Genomic DNA, 23,673 nt, shown 5'->3' on the forward strand with positions numbered 1-23,673 from the left:
ACTCTGGAGTAGTCCCGTTTGCCGTCTCTGCAGTAGTCAGGGGGCGCTGTGGCGCAGCGGGTTAACACCCTGGCCTGAAGCGCCGGCATCCCATATGGGCGCCGGTTCTAGTCCCAGCTACTCCACTTCTGATCCAGCTCTCTGCCATTTCCTGGGAAAGCAGTAGAAGATGGTCCAAGTCCTTGGGCCCCTGCACCCCTGTGGGAGACTCGGAAGAAGCTCATGGCTCCTGGCTTCAGATCAGCACAGCTCCAGCCATTTGGGGAGTGAACCAGTGGATGGAAGACCCCTCTCTCTCTCTCTCTCTCTGCCTCTCCTCTCTCTGTGTAACTCTTACTTTCAAATAAATAAATAAATCTTTAAAAAAAAGAAAGTACTATCAGGTTTTTGCTTGCCTACAAAGAATTGTAGTCTTCCCCCAGCACGTCTTGATTCTAAGAACACTCCAGAATAACATGTGTCTGTTCTAATAACTGTGATGAAAAATGATAGTGAGTGATTGTAGCTGTGTATCAGACTTCCTGCCTCCGATTGTGAGGGTGACCCTTGCTTTCTGTACCCATTTTCATTCTAGTGGCTAAACCGCACCCAGGTCTTGCAGAGAACCGCTTCGGTTTGGGAACTCCGGAGAAGAACAGCAAAGCTGACCCCCGGGCGGAGGTGGGCCCGAGGTCTCGCAGCCTGTCCAGCACGCCAACCAGCCCCAAGCCCCTGCTGCAGTCGCCAAAGCCTAGCCTGGCCGCACGGCCCACCATCCCGCAGAAACCCAGGAGCTCCTCAAGGCCTGGTAAGGGCTCCACACTGGGACCAGGTGGCTTCCCGGGGCCCATGGGTGGTTTCCAAGGCTGCTGCAGGAGGCGACTGTGCAGGAAGCTGCACAGGTGGTGAGGGCCAGGGGCTTCCTTTGTTCAGCCCCAAGGCTCACTGCGTGGGAGGGCTGGGAGCTGAGCCGTGTCTGCTTTCAGCATTGCAGGTGGGCTGGGGGCGAGCCTGACCCATCAGTCTGGGCCCATGGCCCTGTGCACTGCCCGACTTTCCAAAGCCGGTCTCCAGGGCTCAGCCCTTCCAAAGGCTGCCTTCGGAGCATGAGGGTCACAGGTGGGAAAACACAGCTCCTCTGTGTCTGAGCCAGGGATTAGACCAGGACTTGCTTTTTGTTTCTTTTTGAATTTTTGCAATAATATATTTTAAATTTACTTTATAATCACAGGCTGAATGCACCACTAAATAAAGAGCTCAACAAGAAAAAAGAGAAAGACCTGTTCACCAGGAATACACACCAGGGCTATAAACAGTGATCAGATCCCAAGATGTCAGTTTCACTGATACACATTACATTTATTTTTGGTACTCTGTATGTTAGCTACCACAAATCAGAGAAAACGTGTAATGTTTGTCTTTTTGAATTTGGCTTGTTTTACTAAGCATAATGGCCTCCAGTTGCATCCATTTTGTTGCCAAAGGCAGGATTTCATTCTTTTTGATGGCTGAATAGTATTCCATCGTGTATGTATACGCCACATTTTCTTTGTGTAGTCATCAGTGATGGACATATGGTTGAGCCTATATCTTAGCTGTCGTGAATCGAGCTGCTGTAAACATGGCGGTGTGGGTAACTTTCACATGCTGATTTCATTTCCTCTGGTTAAATTCCCAGGAGTGGGATGGCTGGGTCATATGGCAGATCTGCGTTTAGATTTCTGAGGCATATCCATACTGTCTTCCATGATGGTTGTACCAGTTTCATTTTCTGCAACAGGGGATTAGGGAACCTTGGTCGCCACATCCTCACCAGCAAATTAAAAATATATCATCACAAAAACTAAAATATTGAGGAAGGAAGGAAGGAGGAGGGAGGGAGGGAGGAGTTGTTGTCATCTGTGTCACGCTCTGTGCTGAGGGCTTGCACGAGCCTGAGCTCCCAGCACCCTCAGCGCCACGCCAGTTTACGGGTGAGGCATGTGAGGGGCAGGGCCGTGAAGTTGGCCAAGTCACAGCACTGCACAGGCACTGGGCACAGGCTGCGCCCACTGCAGCGTGCCCATTCCTCCCGTGGGCTCTCCCAGCACAGGCATGCCGTAGCGGGTGCACGGCGTCGGGGCGGTGCAGCGTGCAGACGGCATGGGTGCATAAGAAGCAGGGAGCTTCCTGTGTGCCACTCTCCTTCCACGTGAGCAACTTCCTGCTTTCGCCCCCACATCCCCTTCACTTCCCCAGTGACCAACCAGCGCAGTTCTTGCTGGTCCACGGCCCCTTGATCCCTTGAGAAACTAGGTGGCTGTCTCCAAAGAGAGGTCCCCAAGAAGAGGGAACACGGGGGTCACTTCAGGGAATGAACGCTTGAAGCAGGTCACTTAGGACTTCTTAATTCTGTTCAGACTTTTCCGCACACCAAGGTTCATTATTATTATTATTATTTTGACAGGCAGAGTGGATAGTGAGAGAGAGAGACAGAGAGAAAGGTCTTCCTTTGCCGTTGGTTCACCCTCCAATGGTCACTGTGGCTGGCGAACTCTGGCCGGCGCACTGCACTGATCCGAAGGCAGGAGCCAGGTACTTATCCTGGTCTCCCATGGGGTGCAGGGCCCAAGCACTTGGGCCATCCTCCACTGCCTTCCCGGGCCACAGCAGAGAGCTGGCCTGGAATAGGGACAACCGGGAAAGAATCTGGCGCCCCGACCGGGACTAGAACCCAGTGTGCCGGCGCCACTAGGTGGAGGATTAGCCTACTGATCCGTGGCGCCGGCCATCCGAGGTTCATTATGAGAAGGAAGACGTACTGTTTTCTTGGTGCCCACAAAGTGTCTTCGTCACAGGAGCAGGGAGAGTGGACGCACAGGAAACAGTGAAGCAAACTTTGATAGCAAATCACCCCTCGGAAGATTTGCTTCTGCCGTGTCCCATCCACAAGGTGTGTGTGTGTAGCCTGAAGCACAGAAACGTTCTCACAGATACGTGCAGTGAGTGTTTCAGTTCGTGGTTGCTAATGCTGACTGTGAAGCTAGCCTGCGTTCCCAATATCGTATGGCAAGAGGCTTTTGTTTTCCACTTATTTACTGAATATATTCATTTATTGCATAGTTCTTTGTCTATTGAGAGCTGTATTCCCAAACGAATGCTTTTATGGAGCTTGAAAATTGAACTCTCCCATCCCTTTTCTTCTCCACTGTGGTTCTGAGAGATGGTCAGGGCCGTCCTGTCTTGTCCTACCCCACTGTAGTCACCAAATTTAACTAAAATACCTGTGAGGAGCATGCGGACAGGAAAAGGTTTATTTCGGCTTGCAGCTTGGCGGTTTGCAGTCCAGGTTCAGGTGGCCCATTAGTCTGGCCAGCTGGTGGAGGCTTGCAAGAGCGGAGCAGGTGTGGCAGAAGCATCGCGTGGTGAACCAGGACGCAGGGGCCAAACTCGGCCTAAATCACCAACCCTGTCACGAGAACTACCCTCTGAGGGCGCGCCCCCAGAGATCTGAGGTCGCCCACCTACCAGAACCCACAATGAGAGCACTTCCCCGCCCTTAATCCAGCGACTGTGAACAGGAAACTTAGCGGGTGAAGCGTCTGCATCAGTCTGGGGAGTCGGGCGACGCTCAGTCCAGATCACCTGCTTACGGAGCGAAGCAAGGGGGCATGCGAGGCTGGGGAGCATGTGGCTGTGGGCTGTCTTACCGTGATGGACACGTGTATGCACACACATGCACATATGGACATGCACACACGTGCGCACACGCACCAACTTGAGAGTTACCTTCTGGTAACACAGCAGAGAAAGGAGCCCAGTTCAGTAAATCCTTTCAATTAGAGTGGAATGGCTCGGGGTTTAGAATTAAGAGATGAGAACTCTGGTCCCATTTTGTTTTCGAGCCTGGTGGGTCATTTAGTTTCTTTGTCCAGTGATCAAAATACAAAAACAAAAATCCTTTCTGTGGCAAAGTCCGTGGGCTTCCACATTATCCTTAGTGATCTCAGCATATGTGTGTGGTGCATGCACCCAGCTGCAGGTGTGAACATCTGTGTGTCTGTGTATCCACTGTCCCCGCCTCACTGGCACTGACAACAGGTAAGGCTGATGAGTTATAAATATTACATATTTTAAGAAGCTTAGGCAGCCTTTGTGTTTGAGACAGAGGAAACGTGGCTCATCTGCAGACAGGTTGAAATTCTACACCTGCACGATCAGTTCCCATCTATGCAGATTTTAACCTTTGATAAGCAGGTGTTATTTTGTGGGTGTGACTTCAAGCAAAGACACAAAACTAATTTTTTTTTTTTTGGCCAATCTTTTTTGTTGTTGTTGCTTTCTAGTATGTGTTTTTAATGACTCATTTGTTTTGGAAGACTTGCCTGGCTCATGGTCATGGAATCCAGACTGGGGAACAGCTTGATTCTTGTGTTTGTTTCTCTGTAGAGGACCTCCCAGACTCTCCATCCGGCCCTAGCTCCCCTAAAGTGGCTCTTCTTCCGCCTGTCCTGAAAAAAGTTCCTTCCGACAAGGAGCGAGACGGCCAGGGCAGCCCCCAGCCCAGTCCCAGGACATTTTCCCAGGAAGGTAAGGAACTGTCTTGGGTCTGCTCTTTCCGAAGAGGGTCACTCCAAAAGGAAGGAATTAACCCTGCACTTAGAAACATCTTTTGGATCACATTTTTGCAACCAGAATAGTTTTTTGGGTTGGAAACTTGATTCAGTATTATTGATAACATTGGGTCTTAAAGAAGAATGAGAAGCGTAATCAGTAGATCCGTCAGAACCTGGTCTGTGACCTATAGATTTGTAGATCTCGTTATTTGCAAGAACAGTTCCCCCCAGTGGCCATAAATCACTGGTGCTGTGGTTCAAGAACAGCCCACCCTGACCCGAGAGACCCAGATTGGATCATGAGCACATAAGCCCCACTCCCAGAGGTGCTGCACCTGCACAGACACCCTCGGGGCATCATCTCCCCATTCCGCTGCAGCCAGGTAATCCTGCCACTGGAGTGCTTCCTCCCATGGCTACCAGCTGCAATCAGAGGTGGGGCGTGGTTTGGTGACATCTGCTTCAGTGCCATTTCTTTCACTCTCCTCCCCCCTTCTTTAATGCTCCATTGACTTTCGGGTTCTGTCCTGTGTAAAAGGTAAATGCTGTCTCCAAGGGCCACCCCAATCTTAGAGTCGCAGAGTTACCATCTGGGTCCAGATGGTGCTCATTGTGGTTTGGAGCTGCTGTTTTGTTTGAGGTTTGTTCGATGCTTCAGAATGCTTTGATCTCTCTGGCTCTGCTCTCTTGCCAGAATGGCTTACTTTTCCTTTACTGGTAATGGTCTTGGGTTGAAGTTTACAGGAGGTGTTGCTGAGAACTGTCTCTGTGGCTTGGGAGTCTCATAAAATAACATTGACTACTTCCTCATCCCAGCTTGCAGATTTCTTTTGTGGGGAGATGCTTCACTCCCCTTTTGCCCACAGATAGAAGAAAGTGGGGTTTGGACAGAAGCTGATAAAGCAGTGCTGTCAAATGGAGAGACTAAAGCCACGAATGGTGTGTCAGGTGTCCATGGAGTAGGTCATCACAAGGCTCAGGAGCAGAGCCAAGGTCGTAGAAGAGGTAGTGCCAAGGGAGGAACCTTGGTGGGACCTGGTCAGAGTGACCTGAGCCAGCAGGCGCCCCCTGAGAGCCCTTGTGGACCACATTTTACCCCTCCCCCACCCTACCCTCATTTCCCCTCCTTTCTGGAACTGCTCACTGACACCTTTATGTTTAAGGAAGCCAAGCAAATGCCTGGGAGAATCCTGTTGGAGAGAAATGGAGGAGGTAGGGAAGGGAATGGTAGTGGTTAAGGAGGAATGTTCATCTCGTCAAAAGCAATCAACATTTTAACGGATTTACCAAATTAAAAAAAATCAGGAGGTTGGATAAAAATTATTGTTTTAACATTTTTGAGAAAATTGGTTTTCTGAATGCGTGTGCTTGATCAAAACATAGCCTGGAATAGTCTGTCAGCCTCACAAGTGAGGATGTGTTGCTGAGCCTCTCTCCTTAACAAAGTGGGTGAGATACTGGATGCCACAAATAGGCACTGAGCTGCCGTGAAAATTTTCCATGTTCCAACTTTCCCAGGACATTGGAGACGGAATGAACTGTTACTCAGATGTTTCAGGGTTTCAGGGATAGATGTTCCGATTCTCTTCCTCGATCCCCAAGGAGTGAAATTCAGGAAGGGTTCACACCCCCTCTCTCCAGTGGGATGACTGGGACGGCAGAGCTGGAGGGAGCATTGGTTTCCCATCTGGGATCCGGAATAAGCTTATCACAGGGATCGTGCTGATGTAGCGAGCACTTCCGTTGCTTGGAGCCCTACACGAGGTCTGAGTACAGCTTGTCAATGTCCAACGTAGTTAGACTTGAACTTCATCCTGTTTTTTTGCTTGTCTGCTAAGGTAACCCGAGAGCCGTAGCCACTTGTGGGCCCCGTCTTTCTCCTTAGAAGCTGTTCCTCTCTTGCTCACTCCTGTTTTCTCGTGTAGCATTCACGCTGGTTACTTCCTTCCCTTGTTCTGTGCTTCCCTGGACTAGCGTGCCCAACTCATTTCTGAAACAGGTAAATTGCTATGTTCTTCTAGATGGCTGCATAGTGACTGTGATTTTCGTTCATCCATTGTGGAATCTAAATGGTAACACCAGGCCTTTCTGTTAGTACCTTTTTGGGGCAGACCCAGAGCTCACCTCATTTTGCACGATGTTCCCATAATGTTGGCTGTTGAGTTCTACAGATAATGGTGTATCTGCCAAGGACCAACACTGTAGGTTCCTGGACTCTTAAGTGGGATGGGTGAACTGATTTTTAATCTTTTCATATTAATATTTTTAAAGATTATTGTCAGCACATGGATGTATCTGCTAATGTAAAGGGTAAATTGAATCCATTTTCCTCAGTAGTGCAAAGAGGAGATTATTACAAAAGACATTCAGATCATGGCACTGGCAAGCCTTCCAGTGGAGGGAAAAGAGCTGCAGAACTGTACCCCGCCATTGCAGAAGAGGAAGTGACTGCAATTGGGCACAGGAAGTCACAGCCAACAAATGGTTAGAGCCTTCGATTTTCATCCCTCGCTGACCCACAGCTTAGGAACTGGCACTAACAAAAACAAACTTTAATTGAGTAACTTGTATCGTGGGATGGGGCAGGGATTAGGCATACAACAGATGTGGGGAGATGTTTTTGTTTTATTGAGATGTTTTGGTTTGTTTTTTTTCTCATGAATGGCAATGGAATGATCCTTCCATTTGAGACAAAAAAAATTATTGACTTAAAAATCTAAACTTAGAGATTCCCATGAGGAGGATCAGGTTACTTTGGTGACTTGTCCTTTCAAATTTTTGTGATCCTGAGGTTTATTTTTGTATTTGGGGTCATGCTGCCTGGTCTTTTCCTTTATATCTTATTCTTCTGTTTGGTATCAGCTAGCATTGGATCAGAGATTCTCAGAGTAGCAGTTTACTCCCCGGAGGGTACTGGCTGAACACCTCACACTTTTGTAGAAGGGATGAATGAAGAGCCCCTAACTGCAGACCTTGGGTCATGCCTGCGATCTTTCAGTGGACATTTTATGATTCTTTGTCAAGCAAGAAAAAGCACCAGTTTTCAGGCATCAGCAGTCTCTCTGTTGACCCTGTCTTCCATTTGGCGCTCTAGCAAGTTCTAGAATGTTCTGTTCAGGTGAGAACAATTCCACGAGACAAAAAGACACATTTCAAATTAACTTTAACCTCCAGTGGGAGATGTTAGAACAAGCATTGCTAACTCACAGGGATTGTTTTCTGTGACTAAAGTACTCACCTGCTCCCTGGTTGGCAAGTTTCTATAAATGTGGCTTAAAAACTCATTTAAGGAAAATCTTAGTATCTCAGAAGGAGGAGTCATATATTTTTAAAGTGTCCTTAAAGGAATTCTACCCTTGGAGTAAGACTCTTTCCTTTGTGTAAGACTTTATCAGGTTTAATGCGAGTGTGTTTAGACTCCCCTAGACTAGGTGAATTATAGAACCAGAATAAATAGAACCAGCATTCTGGTTCTAACTCCATGCCCTCATTCCTTCCTAAGAAACTATTTCAGAAGACAAGTTAATGGGCATGATCTTTTTGTAGGGGTAAGTTATCTTCATGGCAAAAGGGTAAACCTTTCTCACCCTTGAGCGCATTATAAAGATAATAAATTTATGATCTATCTCACAGCTCAACAGCCCAGTGAGTTAGGAAACTGCAAGTGGGAACTGTTGTTTACGAGAACTTTCCTTGATATGGATAAAACAACAACAACAACAACAACAACAACAACAGAGGAGCATTTACCAACTAGTCACCAGCATCAGTATTGAGTCTGTCTTCTCAGCCAACACCATTGGATGAGCCACCTGCTTTTACTTATCTGGTATTAGGGTACAAACTAGCCAGATGATGGGGTGATGTTAAGGACACCACCCACAGCATAAAGCCAAGACTGCAGAAGACTGCAGATTGTATAAGGAAAGAACATTCTGTTTGGGCCAGGTAACAGCCACGCTAGGGAAAACTGATGTTGGTTCTCTTTGCTTTTAAAGGATTTCCTACATGGTAGATTTGTGTGCACACGTGTTATAATAGCTAGTCTCTCTACAAGAAATTTTCTCCAAGAAAGTCTCCATTATCTTCAGTCATGAAAAGGTTACATAAATGAAAACTGAAGGTGTTTTTTGAAGACAGTTAGATTTCTTGCTGAGAATATATCAAGTCAGAATCTCTGTCTCTATATTGCTTTTTTGTTAAGGATATCTGAGATTACAAAGAGGTTTCTAGATCCTAGAAATTTACATTTGAATTATTGTACCCTTGGACTTAGACCACTTGATTGTTGACAGAGCACTCTTGATGTCAGATTCCTTCTTGGGAGCCACAGAAATCACTTTCTGTCACACAAAGAGTGCCCCTGTGTCACATGGATCATCCAGTAAGGCTTTGAGTCAGAGTAAAAAGAGGATGCTGAACACAGGTCAGCCAGACCACAGAAAGACAAGAAGGAGACACTGTGTGTCTATCTCGGATTTTCCCATGACCCCGTTAGCTGAAATCTGCTTGTGATGGACTGCAGCAAATTTTGATGGAATTAAATAGGACCATCTTATATTTACTTTTCTGCTTTGATTTCTTGAAATCAAAAACGTGTCTCTGGCAGGCACCAAAAAGTCATTTTTACAGGAATTTCAATTAAAGTAACTTTATGTCTAATATTTTAATATTTTTTTGTTAGTGCCAATTCTAGCACTTGACTCTCTTCACCTTTGAGAACTGCATAGCAGTCTGCTTTCTGAATAGTTTTTTGGTTAAAAACACAGCATTTAGCAGCGCGATTATTGCAACCACAGCGTGGACTTTCCTTGAAGTCTTTAAGAGCAGCTTTGTTGACACTGAAACAGTTTTTTAAATTTCCTAAATGATGTATTCATGAGACAAACAGAGGCTATTGTTCTCAAAGCATGCTGTGTGTTTTTTTCTTTTTTTTTTTAAATCACGGTTATTATGTTTAATTGTGTGTATTTAAATATTGATTTGACAGGTAAAATGCTTAATTTCTTTCACTGGAAGTATTTGTGACCACATCTTTTGAAATTCATATCATTTTCTCTCTACATTGAATTATAAGCTGTGATGTTTTGTTAGAGTCTATGCTATTTTCTTGACGAAAATAGATGGCTTCGGCTTCGTATGTGTTGTAATGGAACCTGATCCTCAGGTTCCTTTGATGTGTTGCTTGCTTCGTCCATAACCAGCCTGCAGCCAGCAAACAGTTTACCATCTGTAAACCAGTGCTGTGTTCCACTTTCCCCACCAGATCCAGGTCCCACTTTCCCTTTATGAGTTCTTCAAGAGAAATTCTAACAATCAGTTGCATTTTTGGCTCTAGCTAGAAAGTGTAAAAGATCAAAGCCAACTACAGAATATTGTCTTGCATTCATCATCATGTTTTCATCCAGGAAAATTTGGATATCAGCACAACTTACAATGAAGAAAATCCCAAATTTTCATATGAATCTAATTCAGAGTTTATATGTACGTTTCAGAAGGTTTTTAATTACCATGCATATATTTGCATATATGCAATATGAAGAGTCAAATCATCTTTGAGAGTGACAGACTCCATACCGGAGGCTGTCTGTACTGATGATTGCCAGTGTAGACAGGATAGGAACATGCAGGGAGTGTTTGTGTGGAGTAGGTCACCTGCTCGTTTACTGGAGTGTCTCTCATCACAGTTTTAATGGCAGACAGAATGGTAACAAATACGTGCATTGACAGGATGGAGACACTCGAATCCTCTTAACTGTAATAAAGGCTGCATTGAAGAAATGTATTAGAACAACCTGATTCTAAGATTCTTCCCCCTGTATAAGATTAAACATTCAATGAAGCTGCTTATAAGGAGGTCGAAGTAGAGTGAATTAGTAAAGACTCAGAATTGGAAAATATATTGAAAATGAATTCTAGAGCTTTAAGTTTCAAGCAGACCTAATTGTATTTAGACCATCCTTTAATGGAAACCCGACCGAAGCAGCTTCAACATAATTGTGATCAGCAGCTGAACTATGTGCAATCAGGTGGGTGCTCCTATGGCTTAGAAAGCACACTTGAGCTGGAGAACTTTCCCCTACAGAGTTGTTTGCACAGGGGCCTGTGAGAGGGCTGGAAGCTGGGAGGCCCAATGTTTTGGTTTCTGCATTAAGCACGTTAGTTGGGACTTGCATGGGTGGCTCTCATGCTTCGGTTTTCTAGCCCGTGAGATATGCTCACCTGCAACACCAAGGCCGTGTCGGCCTGCACTCATCTCATTTTCACATGCACATTCACAGGTGGGAGAGTTGCTTCAACGCAGGTGAACACACGTAGCGTGAAGTTTTAAATAGTGTCCTCACCAGGGTGAAAGGCTGCGACAGCAATCTTGAAAGAACAGCTTGTTTTCCCTGTCAGTTACCATGTTGGGCAGATCGCAAGTGTGGCAGTGGTTCTGTGTCACAGACCCAGAAACCGGGCTGTTAACATCTATCTGTTTACCGCATCTTCCCCATTCCCCCACCACGCTGCCCCTGAACCCCCGGATCAGTGGCCTGGGAGAACGGACCCCTGGGTGGGGGCAGAAGGGCAGTCTGCTCTGTGCTGGAAGACCCCTAGGTTGGGTTCCTCTAAATTTCAGCTGCACTTGTTATCAAGATCTTAGCGTTATCAGAGCTTTTAATCTGTGACATCGACATCTTGGGCTACATAAATGTCCTCATTGGTAGGCAGTGCCCATGTCACATCATCACGGAACATGGATTTCCCCCTGGGACTTCCGGGAAACAAGAGTAGGAAATGTTTGTTGACTGTTTTAACCCAAGAATTAGAAGAAATACATTGTAGACAAATGAGCAGTGTTTCACCATATTTATTTCTTCCCTCAAATCTGTAGTGTTGGAAATTTATTTTTGAGTCATTTGATGTAGGGGAACAACTTATTTTTAAAACAGAATGGAAAGGCCGGCGCCGCGGCTCACTAGGCTAATCCTCCGCCTAGCGGCGCCGGCACACCGGGTTCTAGTCCCGGCTGGGGCGCCGGATTCTGTCCCGGTTGCCCCTCTTCCAGGCCAGCTCTCTGCTGTGGCCAGGGAGTGCAGTGGAGGATGGCCCAGGTGCTTGGGCCCTGCACCCCATGGGAGACCAGGAAAAGCACCTGGCTCCTGGCTCCTGCCATCGGATCAGCGCGGTGCGCCGGCCGCGGCGGCCATTGGAGGGTGAACCAACGGCAAAGGAAGACCTTTCTCTCTGTCTCTCTCTCTCACTGTCCACTCTGCCTGTCAAAAAAAAAAAAAAAAAAAAGTAAAAAAAAAAAAAAAAAACAGAATGGAAGCTTTTTCTAGCAGCTATCACAAGTAATGTTTGGCTCTGTTGCCAAGTATCTTCAAGATGGAAATATTAGAAATCTTCCCCATTTTCCCCTGTTCTTAGTACATGCAGAGGCTGATAACTTAAGGGCCTCTTTGTGTTATTATGAAATTGGTTTATGATAAGGGTTAAGATATTTATAGAATTTTTTTTACCTCCTTCTTCAAACCTAGCATTTTAACAACTTTCAAAGGACTTTTCAAACAGGTGCTCTTAATTCTAACCAACCTGATACTTAAAAAGTGAAAATTACAATTTCTATTTGTTGCTTTCTTCCCCCTCTGAGAATTAGCTCAAAGCTGGTAAGCAAAAAAGAAATAAAAACTTAAAAAAAAGAACATTCATGATGAGATTTCAAAGGTTTTTTTTTTTGTTTCTTTTCAGAATTTTGTGTGATTTCAGTTTAATGCCCTAACCAGAAATTGAAATTTTTATTGTCTAGGATTCTGAATCTGGCCCTGACAACCACTGTGTTGGCAAGCAGAAGTCCTTTAGGGAGTTTGATTGTGACTGTTAGGATTAATGAACTCACACCCTTAAAGCACTCCACAGTGGGCTAAAATTTAAATAGCTAACTCCTGGCAAGATGAGGACTTTAGTGTAATGCCAAAGGCAAAGTGCTCAGAGACAGTAAATGAATCCCAGCTCCGTCCCAGTACTGGAGTGCTGTGTTCCGGCTTGGATCAGTTGAACTGGGTGATGACGTAGCTAAGATCTGTTTTCTAAGCACAGACAGGGTGAGGACGTGGTATCTTCAGCTCACGTGGTGTCTATATGATAGACAAGGTGAGCGGAGTTTAATGACCCTGGATAACAAGGCTGGAGAACAGCATCCGACCCCTGTCCCCAGTCTGCCAGCAGTGAAGCCATGAGAGACAGCTTAAGTTTATATCCTGGATCAGCAGTTTAAAAACCTAGCTCGTGGGGCAGTGGTGACACAGCAGAGGCCCAGTTCCAGCAATGATTGTCCCATCAGTGCTCTGTCAGATCTCCAAGGATTCTTTCCATCTGTTATCAGACCAGGCACCTCTCATGGTACCTCTGTGACCAAAAGATACAAAAGTGCCATCGGCACTACTTAATGCATTTTCACAAGACTTAAGGGCGGTTCTCTGAAAAAGGTCTGACAGAGATTCCCAGGGCCTGCTGTGACCTCTGACCCCTGGCCAGCCCTACATCATCTGCATTCACTGGGATGTCTGTCCAGCCAGCGCCCGCCTGCTCACAGCGTCTGCCCTGTTCTAGCAGGAGGGGGCAGCCGAGACTGCGCAGTCCGCTGCCAGGGAACCGGCTCTAGCGCCCTTGAATCCTCGTTGTCACCTCTTTGCTTGCCCACTGCCCTCGCCCCCAGGGGTCCCACTTCAGATTCTCCTGTGCGAGGCTCACCCTGTCATAGACTGTGTCTGTGTGTGTCCTGGTGTTGGTGCTGTTTTTGTCGCTCCATTTTCAGTCTGTCTCAAGTCTCCAAACCTAATGGTAAGTGCTTCCCGGGGAAGTCCAGCCTGACCCCCGGCCCCAGCTTCCTGGGCTCTACGCAGCCCACCCCAAGGTGGTCGGGCCACTGGCGGGACCTGTTCAGTAAACTGTCCCACTCCCTCCCCCCTCTCTTCCAGTGTCAAGGAGAAGCTGGGGCCAGCAGCCCCAGGAGCAGCAGGAACAGAAGCAGCGGCCCTCCAGCCGAGACGGGCGTCACGGCAGCAAATCCAGTGACTCCGGAGAAGAAGCGGAGAAAGAGTTTATCTTTGTGTGAAGGCCGCCCTGCCGTGGGGTTGCCGCAGACGGGGACAGAGCAACACCCCTTAGTCCCAGACGCTCTCTCTTGGTGCTTGAATGTCTCCTTTCCTTCCTGTCCCCCTGCCCCCCCGCCGCCTCTTTTTGAATATAGAAACAGATCTGTTTCTTGGTAATCAAAGCACATTTCTTTGGTCTTTATCCAACCCTTGACGTTTGGTAACTTGATTTCTAAACATTCCTTCTTATGCCTTCAATGAAAGCCAGCAATGATTCCATGGGCCCTACTTGAACTTCTCCGAGGCAGCTACCGATGGCCCCGCAAGGAGGGGTTTTTGGAGGTAAACGACCTAACTGGACACACACAAGGGACAGCGTGCAGCCGACTGGGGAGCTGCTTGTGTGCTTGTGTCGGAGCTGCACACGACTCGATATAGCAATTTATTCTTGATGTATGCAATTGCACATTGTAATTATATTAACAGAGCACACTAATGAATAATTTGTATAAATTATATATATTAGATCTTGGGTATGGTTTTTACATTCTCCCATGGGGAACGTCCTCCTTCCTGATGTGGAATTGTACATTGAAAGCTTGGTTGGTGACCTCTGCATACCATCAACAAGCTCAGCTGAGATCGGAGTGAGAGGCCCTTGGCTGATTCTCCCACGTGCCCAGATTACTGTATATAGTTGATTGGAATGAGGTTTTATGAATATTCATGTTTTTGGAGGCCTTTAATTTCTGTCTGCATATTAGCTTTTAATGTGTGATTTTAAGAGAGAATACTTTGACACCTGTAAAAAAAAAATCAAAATACTACTCTTTATAAGACATTTCACAAATATTCACTTACATTACAAACGGAAGGTATTTTATTCATATGTATATTTATACCAATAAAATGATTTTACAAGTGGAATTTTGACCTTCTCCAAGTTGCTTTTCTGGGTGGGATGGTGAATTTTGGTTTTTCTCTCCAAAATCCAGAATGGTCACAATTTCAGTTACTCAATTGGGAACCATTACCTTCAAAAGAAGTGTAATTTGCTCATTCTTCTGTCTCTCTGCTCTCGCCATTGCGGGGCGGGGGGGATATAAATTTTACTGAGAAGGGTAAAGAATTTTGAGTTTGATCCAGGCCCCAGTCTTAGGAAGGAAGCAGGTGTGAGAAGAGTCCTGTGATCTGAGTAGTTGAAGCTGCTTGGTCGTCCACTGGGACAAGGTCATGGAAGGTGAGGCTGGGTGATGGAAGCCTTCCCCCTGCAGCCCCCCCACGGATGGGTTCCTGGCATATGAGAGGGGTGAGTACGTGTTTACTGCCACTGACAACTTCCTGAGGGCAGAGGGACACGGGATCATGTCCTCCAGTTGTGGCACTGTGTCCAGCTGTGGCTCCTGGGGAGTGGGAACCGACTGCTCTAAAGCTGCCCAAATGGGGGATGCTTATGAAGTCGAAGCCCGGCATGGGGACTGGGCACACAGGCTGTGGGGAAGGCGCCCCTACCCCAGGTGCGTACAATACAGTAGGACAGCACACGCCCATGGCAAACTGTGCTGTGGAGGTGAGAAGCTCTCTGTGTGATGCTCAGGAAGCCGCAGAGGAGGCCATTTGTGCGAGGCATTGAAGTCATCAGTACTTTGATGAGTGCCTGATTCTTAGCTGTACCCCCTTTAGTGTAAGGCATGACCCGTGGTAGACCATTGGAGTAGTGGAAGATATAGAAAGTGGTGGGCCCCAGAGCAGTCAAGGAGTTATTCACTTAGAATCGCATGTGCTGTCAAAGCACACCTGCTGCTGGTTGGTTCTACCCTCCCGGGTTTGAGCACAGGAGCTCTTGAGAAGAGGGACAAGGCCAGAGGGCAGATCACCTTGGTGCTTTCTCAAGGAGGTGGAACTTGGCTCCATGGGCAGCAGGAATCATGTGTATTCTGGCCAGAACCACTGGCCTCTCCACTTCTCTAGAGCAGAAGCAGTGGCTTTGACCAAAGGTTGCTGAGCTTGCTCTTAAACTGCATCCCAGGTGCACTGATGGGGCCTTCACCGACAGCCATTAACAAAAGAGCCTGGCCTGGGGCCTGCACCGTAGCGCAGTAGGTTAATCCTCCGCCTGTGGCGCTGGCATCCCATATGGGTGCTGGTTCTAGTCCCAGCTGCTCCTCTTCCCGTCCAGCTCTCTGCTATGGCCTAGGAAAGCAGTAGAAGATGGCCCAAGTGCTTGGGCCCCTGCACCCACAGGGGAGACCCAGAAGAAGCTCCTGGCTCCTGGCTTCAGATCAGCGCAGCTCCAGTCGTTGCGGCCATTTGGGGAGTGAACCAGCGGAAGCAGGACCTTTCTCTCTGTCTCTTCCTCTCACTGTCTGTAACTCTACCTCTCAAATAAATAAATAAAATCTTAAAAAAAAAGAGAGAGCGAGCCTGACCTTTTCCCTTCAGATGAATGAGCAGGAAGAACCACTTCAAACAACATCACGATTTGTTGGCCCAACTGCTGGTCCAGGAGAGCCCCTCCCAGCCGAAGCCAGCCCTACTGCGCCCCAGGCACACTCAGAAGGCACCAGATCCTCCACCTGTTGCTGATGTTCTAAGCGCTAGACAGGATTCTTAGACATGGGCTGGAAAGATTCAAGGTACTGGAGAGCCTGAATTGCAGAAAAAAATTTATTTTCATTAATCTTATTTGCAATTTAAATTACGAATATATGCAACAAACCATAACACTATTAGTAGCTGGGATAACAAAACACAGCTACTTTCAGAATATTGTAGGTATCACAAAACATCATCACCCCACCTCTGTCAAATTTGCATTAGTTATAAGACTCCATGTGATACTGGGTTATTTAACAAATTAATAAGTACATTCATTCCTAAGTCAAAACATTTTTAAATATTTTAAAACTATTCCAGGGCTGCCGCCTGCAGTGCCAGCATCCCATATGGGCACCAGTTTTGAGACCCGGCTGCTCCACTTCCGAGCCAACTCTCTGCTATGGCCTGGGAAAGCAGTAGAAGATGGCCCAAGTCTTTGGGCCTCTGCACCCGTGTGAGAGACCCAGAAGAAGCTCCTGGCTCCTGGCTTTGGATTGGCACAACTCAGGCCATTGTGGCCAATTGGGGAGTGAACCAGCAGATGGAAGACCTCTCTCTCTGCCTCTCTTTCTCTCCCTGTGTAACTCTTTCAAATACATAAATAAATTAAAAAAAAACTATTTCAATGTAATTAATTTCTGTTTTACTGTATTCTATTTTATGCATATAAAATATTTTTTAAATATTTCTTTGAAAGGCAGAATTAGAGACAGTGACAGCTTCATTCGCGGGTTCACTTCCCAAATGGCTGCCAGGGAATGGACTGGGCCAGGTGGAAGGATCCTGGAATTCCATCCGGCCTCCCACGTGGGTGCAGGGGTCCAAGCACTGGGGCGGGGAGCTGGCCGGGAGGTGGAGCAGCAGGGAATCAAACAGCCGTGTTGCAGGTGGCAGCTTCCCTAGCTATGCCACAGCGCTGGTCCCATATAAAATCTTTAATTCTAGACTTCACCACGGAGGGTTTGATGGCCCTAGCGAGGTTAGAAACCAGCTCTAAAAACTGCCATCCTAGGTCCAAGCAGAACAGGAGAGGCGGCCTCGCACACAGGGGTTTATGGAGACGATCGAGAAAAGTTTCTTCTCGCGGAGGCGTGGTCCTTCTGGTTGGTTTTTTCAGCTGTTTTCTATCCTCGTGGACCATGTGCGCTCTCTGGGAGTTTCTCTGTTACGCCCTGCAAATGCAAAACCTGGAAGTCAATACTGATTGGGAGGAGAACATTGTTACGCAAGGGAAGGCAGGAGCGCGCGCTTGGAGGCGCACGGAGGCCGCGTGGAACGCGCTCAGCTGTGCATCTGCGGCTCTGCCGGACGCGTTCGCAAAAGCCGCTTCCCCTGCCAGGGCGGAGAGAGAGCTCCAGTCTTCCGAGAGAGAGGGCCAAGGAGGCTGTTTTCAAAAGGTAGCTTTCATTATTACTCCGGTGTGGTGGTGAGACGCGCAGGTCAGGAGACAGTGCCTTCGGAAAGGTAGCTGATTACCTGCAGTTCAGAGCGTCAGAACCAACACGTGGGTGGTCCTGCTGGGCCGAGGGAGCTGGCAGTGGGAAGTGAAAGGCAAGAACTTCCATTGTTTCCGCAAGAAGGAAAGGATGAGGCAGGGTAGCCGGATTTAGGATCGCCTAGCTCGAGGAATCTCAGTGGACCGTCGGCGGAGGGACTGACCAGAGCCGTCCGGGGAGCCGAGGGCAGCGGGGTGGGGGGGGTGGGGGGGGTGGCCTGGGCTGTGAGGCCCCTGTGTTGCTTGGTTTGATTGTGAGAGGGGCGCTCGAGGGTGGTTTGTTTACTGTCTAGAGGAAAACTCACCTCTGCAGGCACAGCAAGGCCGCCTAGGTGCAGAAACATCAGAATTACAGAAAATAAAAGGCACCATGGCTGTAGAGGCCAGCTGGGAATTCTGGCCAGAGGGAGGGTGGCCTCTGGAGAGAGTTGTCTAGGAGAGCAACATCTTCCATAAACCGAGAGCTGAGCCGTGACAGATGCGGGCCCCTCAGAGCTCAATGTCCAGATGGAAGTAGGGGCGTCTGTTCAGTACCTGGACCTCCTCTTCTTGCAGGGCTGGTGGCCGGGAAAGGAGCCCAGCTTCCCTGACGCCCTGGTGCTGAGGGCAGCCTTGTGGCCCAAAGGGGCTGTCCCACAGAGGACTTCCCGGTTGACTGAGTTGGGCCTGTGCAAGTAGGAAAAGCAGCCAGGCAGGCATATTGCTAAAGCAGCACCTGCTCTGGGATCTCACTGTACAATGGTTTGTACTTGCAAACTACTCCAACCTTCTAATAACAATTTAAAAAGAATAACGATTAAGAAAAAGAAAATTGGGTTCAGTTGAAACAGGAAGGAGGGAGAGGGTGGGGGCGCAGTCCTGGGAGCATGCAATGTTAAGTAGATTCTTCCTTGCTAAATCTGATTTGATTTAACTGAATGCTGGCCTGAATTTAACTCTCAAGTTACCCCCGAAAGGCAAGCAAAGCCAGACCCCAAGGTGAATGAGAGATGTCAGCTCAACCCAGACTGCCAGCCTCCATGCTGTTAGCACTGACGTACAAGGAGCCATAGTGGCAGCAGCTAACTAGCGAGGCGTGGCAAGGTCCCCAAGGCCTGTGGGTCTCTAGGAAATTTTACGCTAGCAAGCAGGCTGTAGGAAGCAACACTGAGTGAGTGGGAGTGCTGGATTTCCTCTTTGACGGCAGGCAAGGCTAGGACCACTGTTGTTAGGACCAGGTGGTTGTGGATTAAGGGAGAAGAACGAGACGGGCCTGTTGCCTCATTCCCTTCCCCCAGAGAGGCCCAGGTGGGGAAGGAACCAAGCGTGAGCCCTGAGTATCAGAAGGACTGCGTTCTCACATCACAGCCCACCAGGCTTCATGGATGTCCCACGGTTGATGTCCTGGAATCTGGGTTTGGGGCATATGTCCTTCTCTCCTTCCCTGCACCTGAAACACGAGGCGTGCTTCTTGCCAGTTAGCTAACTTGTTCAGTACTTGGTGAGCGCCCATGGCAAATCAGACAATGGTCTCTTGAGACCAAGGTCCCCTGCTTTGACACATGGAGCTAAGCGTCTAAAAGAGGAGAGAAAATAATGAGGAACGTAATTCCATCAAATGATTTGCAGTTGTGACTGGGGATAACTATTTGGATGTGAGAGGCCTTTAAAAAAAAAAAAGATTTATTTATTTTATTTATTTGAAACTCAGAGTTACACAGAGGAGGAGAGGCGGGGTGGGGGGAGGGAAAAGGAGGTCTTTCATCCATTGATTCACTCCCTAATTGGTTGTGATGGCCAGAGCTGTGCCATCCGAAACCAAGAGCCAGGAGCTTCTTCAGGGTCTCCCACGTGGGTTCGGGGGCCCAAGCACTTGGGCCATCTTCCACTGCTTTCCCAGACCATAGCAGAGGGCTGGATCGGAAGTAGAGCAGTCAACACTCGAACTGGCACCCATGTGGGATGCTGGTGCTGCAGGCGGTGGCTTTACCTGCTACGCTACAGCGCCAGCCCCAACGAGAGGACTTTTTTTTATCATACATCACTGTTTTCTGTTAATCTATGCTCCTCAGTTGTGGCATATGCTGGATGCATCACCCAGATCTCCTTTTGGGAATAATGGATTTATGACTTCAGCTGTCGGTGCAGACGGCTTTAGCTGTCAGCTCCAAGGTCATAACCTCTTTCCCAGAGACTCGGGGAATGACCAGTGAAGGCAGGTGCACAGATGTCCACCTCAGGAGGGCCTCTGAAAGGACCCCCGTCTTCAGAACGCAGGGGTGAGCGTTCTGAGGCCTCTGCGGGACAGTGTCCATCCCAGCTTCCCCTCTGCCCAGCCTGATTTTTCCCTTCCACAGGTGTTGATTCTGTCTCACATGAAGCCAACTTGTGACAGTTTGGAATGAAGTGAATGTGAAGTGGTTCACATTTACGTTGAGCCTCTTTAGCAATATATTTATCACTGATACCCAGTATTCATCGGGTGGGCGTCAGATTCTGGGAACCCCTGGGACTGTATTCTGGGTTGTCGGCCCTGTAAACCCTGGCATTTTCCTTTTCTTGTGATGCTGGTGAGGAACCTGCCCTTCTGGGTGGTCTCTTGGCATTCTCTGGCCAGAATGTGGTGCACTGTGGGAAGACGGTCTGTTCCTGCATCTTCCAAGGAGAGCAAACCGACTTTCCATGAGCATAAACTGGGTTCTGGAAACATCTAGGGATTCCCTTTTAGCCTTTCCTGGAGTCATTGCCGTTGCTCTGTCACGTATCAAGAGCTGGGCTGTGCTTGCTTCATTAACCATTAACAGACATTTATGGAGCATCTGCCATTTGCCAGACACTAACCCGTGAGCCTGCTCTCCCCTTGGAAATCACACGTGGCCCTGGATCAGCCAAGACTTGTCCAACCCATGAGCCACTCCAGAGAGCTTAAGCCTCTCAGTAAATAAACAAACCTCTCCAGTGCTGCTGCAGTAGACTCAGTGGCTTGAGTTTGCTACTTTGTTTCTTTCAATCTCAGGATTTTTTCCTCTCCACTCTTGGCTACAGTAGTTTCCTATTCACTCACTTTCCTGGTACTCTCTGTGGGATATGCCAAGATGACAGTCTTTTAAAACAGTGTTTCTTTTCATCTACTTGGAGGGCAGAACAACACACACACACACATAGCAACAACACGCTGGTGTCCTTGCTAATGTGCCTGGGAAAGCAGCAGAGTGTGGTCCAAGTACTCGAGCCCCTGCATCCACGTGGGAGACCCAGATGAAGCTCCTGGCTTCAGCCTAGCCCAGCCCCAGCCATTGCAGCCATTTGGGGAGTGCACCAGTGGATAGAAGATCTCTCTGTCTCTCCTCTCTTTGTGTCTCTGCATTTGAAATAACTAAATCTTCAGAACAAAAAAGAATATAAGGCTTAGAGAAGCTGAGTAATATACTCAAGGTCACACAGTTTATGGCTAGATAATCTATTGCCAAAAGTTGCTTGCTCATAAACACCACGCTATACAAGTCACCTCTGGGTAGGCAGCCCAGAGCTCTGGGAGCAAGGGTGAAGGAGTTGGGAGTAAAAGTGCATGGGCAGGTGAGTCCCAGGACTTACTCTGCACCCTCACATATAAAGGGCACCCTATCTCCTGCCCCCTGCCCCCCAAAATGCCTTTGCCTGTCCCCAGGGTCTGTCCTAGCACTAACAACACCATTCTCCAGCATTCTCTGCAGCAAGATCCCACAGGGGAGAGCTGGGTGGAGGCGGGGGGTGGGGGTGGGGGGTGGGGGTCCTGTCTAGAAAGAGGCTTATTGCAATCAGGAGCTCCAGAGGCTGGGAGCAGCCAAGCTGGTCGAAGCACTGATTGTAGCTTTCATATCAATCACTTGTGGAGAAGGAGCACTGATTCACTTACAACCCTCTTACAAGAAGTTAGGGATATGGCTGGGCCATTTAATGCATACAGGTGCAATCAAAGGTGCCCTGAACTTTCCACACCCTACGGCCCAAGGCTGGCATCATCTCCCTTTGTGGTCAGGAGTCGGGGGTTGTCAAGCCCAGATTGCCTCATAAATTGCTTTTTATAGAAACCTGGAAAAAATGTTCCAAATGTCTACCCTGTCTTGAAGTAATAAAAAATAAGTTAACAACGCAATGTAGGCCATCTCCTGATGTCTCAGGCGTATATTGGGTGTTGATTAAGTGGACAGGAAAGCAGATGGGAAGCAAGAGGACTGTGACTGTGGAATGCGTTGTGTGCTGTGGTCTCCTGCCCATTTGCTGGCATAGGGACTGTGCCAGCTGTTCTTTAGGACCTGCAAGAAGTGACTTGACCCTTCTTGTACCACATGGAAGGAATCCAGAGCAAAGCTGGGCATGCAGACAGCTTTGCACATGTGACGGTTCTGCCACCTGCCCTCAGTATGGTTTGCATTTTGGCATCTGGGAGCTGGCCATGGTGCAGAGTTGACTGGTGTTTACCTGGAGGAGCCACTGAATGCTGGCCTTCTCCTTGCCTGTGGACCAGCTATATTGGGGTGGAGGTGGGTGATGCACAGGCCTGAATACAGCGTGCACACGGGGTGGAAGTGCTGGTGAGTAGCAGTGCCCAGAGCTAACCCTAACCCCAGACTTTCCTGCAAGCACGAAGGAGAGCCGTGTAGGAAGGCCAAGTCTGCACACAGGTGGCTGTTGGACTTAGCAAGTTGTTCAAATCCATGGACGATTATCTTCAGATGGAAAGTGGGGATACTGACTACCTGCCTCTAATGGTCACAGTGAGAGTTTAATATTCCTTTGGCAGGGGTGCCTGGTGCTAAAGTGTCAGTGTTTGGAAAGACCTGATATGTTTCCTTCAACAAGCGAATCCTGACTACAGCAGCCATAGGGGCGCCTTGTGCAATAAGTTAAGGACCAATTAAGGTTCTGAATCCATCGCTGACTCCTGTGATGAGCCCAGAGTGAGCCAAGCTCAGAGACCATAGTAGGCAATAAAAGGCTTGTTTCTGTGGACCTTTGGCTCTTAATCCATGGATCCCTGATCCTGGGGAAATGTGCTTATCCACATTTGAGTGGAAAAAGTCTGGATAAAATAGACTGTACCTCCACCCTCTGGGGACCACAGGGATCCAGGAAGGACTTTGAACAGAGGCTGCTGCTGGCTTCTGTCAGGTGAGGAGTGTGTGCAAAATGGAAACCAAAGAGCAGATGGAGAGGCAGTGGGAAGATGGGCGTATCCGCTGGTAGACACAACAAAATAATGGTATGTGTGATTTCATGATTTGTTTCTTTTCCAGAGAAAAGAATATGTTTTTATGGTGCCTCTGCCAGGGAAATACAATGTAGTGATCATTTGTATCATGTAATATAGAAACAGCCACAGCAATACTTAAGAAGTAGTAAAATCACAGTTACACGGAGACAGTAATGGGAAGATGGTCTAATAGCTAAGAATACTGACAAAGGGGGCTGGCTTTGTGGCGCAGCAGGTTAAAGCCCTGGCCTGAAGTGCCAGCATCCCATATGGGTGCCGGTTCTAATCCTGGCTGCTCCTCTTCCAATCCAGCTGTCTGCTGTGGTCTGGGATAGCAGTAGAAGATGGCCCAAGTCCTTGAGGCCCTGCACCCAATGTGGGAGACCATGAAGAAGCTCCTGGTTCCTGGCTTCAGATCGGCACAGCTCCGGCCGTTGCAGCCATCTGTGGGAGGAAACCAGCAGATAGAAGACCTCTCTCTCTGTCTCTACCTCTCTCTGTAACTCTGTCTTTCAAATAAATAAAATCTTTAAAAAAAATACCGAAAAAGGTCAGATCCTATCTTTCTCATACAACCAGAAGCCAGAGAGAAAATTTGGACATCTCCAAGTCTTAAAGTACAAAAAGTTTAAAATGTGATGGTAAGAAAACTAAAACATAAATGACTAACCGGGGAAAATGTTTGCAACTTAAATCACAGACACTAGCTACATT

General features: G+C 47.9%; 1 protein-coding gene and 1 long non-coding RNA gene across 6 annotated transcripts in view; both read left to right on the forward strand.

Moving 5' to 3' along the window:
* Nucleotides 1–14,581, forward strand: part of CARMIL1 (capping protein regulator and myosin 1 linker 1) — a 317,914-nt gene extending 303,333 nt beyond the window's left edge. For 2 of the 5 annotated variants that reach the window (XM_017344956.4, XM_089334374.1), the window contains 4 exons: nucleotides 575–787; nucleotides 4,408–4,548; nucleotides 6,909–7,058; nucleotides 13,538–14,581. In XM_017344956.4, the coding sequence (XP_017200445.2) occupies nucleotides 575–787; nucleotides 4,408–4,548; nucleotides 6,909–7,058; nucleotides 13,538–13,674 (641 nt within the window). In that variant the 3' untranslated portion in view covers nucleotides 13,675–14,581. Of the gene's footprint in view, nucleotides 1–574; nucleotides 788–4,407; nucleotides 4,549–6,548; nucleotides 6,574–6,908; nucleotides 7,059–13,537 lie in introns of all 5 variants that reach the window. The other 3 variants (XM_089334373.1, XM_089334375.1, XM_017344958.4) reach the window with 3 other exon arrangements.
* A 2,290-nt stretch (nucleotides 14,582–16,871) lies between these two features.
* On the forward strand, nucleotides 16,872–23,483 carry LOC149126796 (uncharacterized). Its single transcript, XR_016234758.1, has 2 exons — nucleotides 16,872–17,649; nucleotides 23,272–23,483. It is a non-coding gene; the product is annotated as an uncharacterized LOC149126796 (long non-coding RNA).
* Nucleotides 23,484–23,673: the final 190 nt, after the last annotated feature.

Source organism: Oryctolagus cuniculus, chromosome 5 (assembly GCF_051225735.1).
Source record: "Oryctolagus cuniculus isolate XC-2025 breed Fujian yellow rabbit chromosome 5, ASM5122573v1, whole genome shotgun sequence".
NCBI classification, from domain to species: domain Eukaryota; kingdom Metazoa; phylum Chordata; class Mammalia; order Lagomorpha; family Leporidae; genus Oryctolagus; species Oryctolagus cuniculus.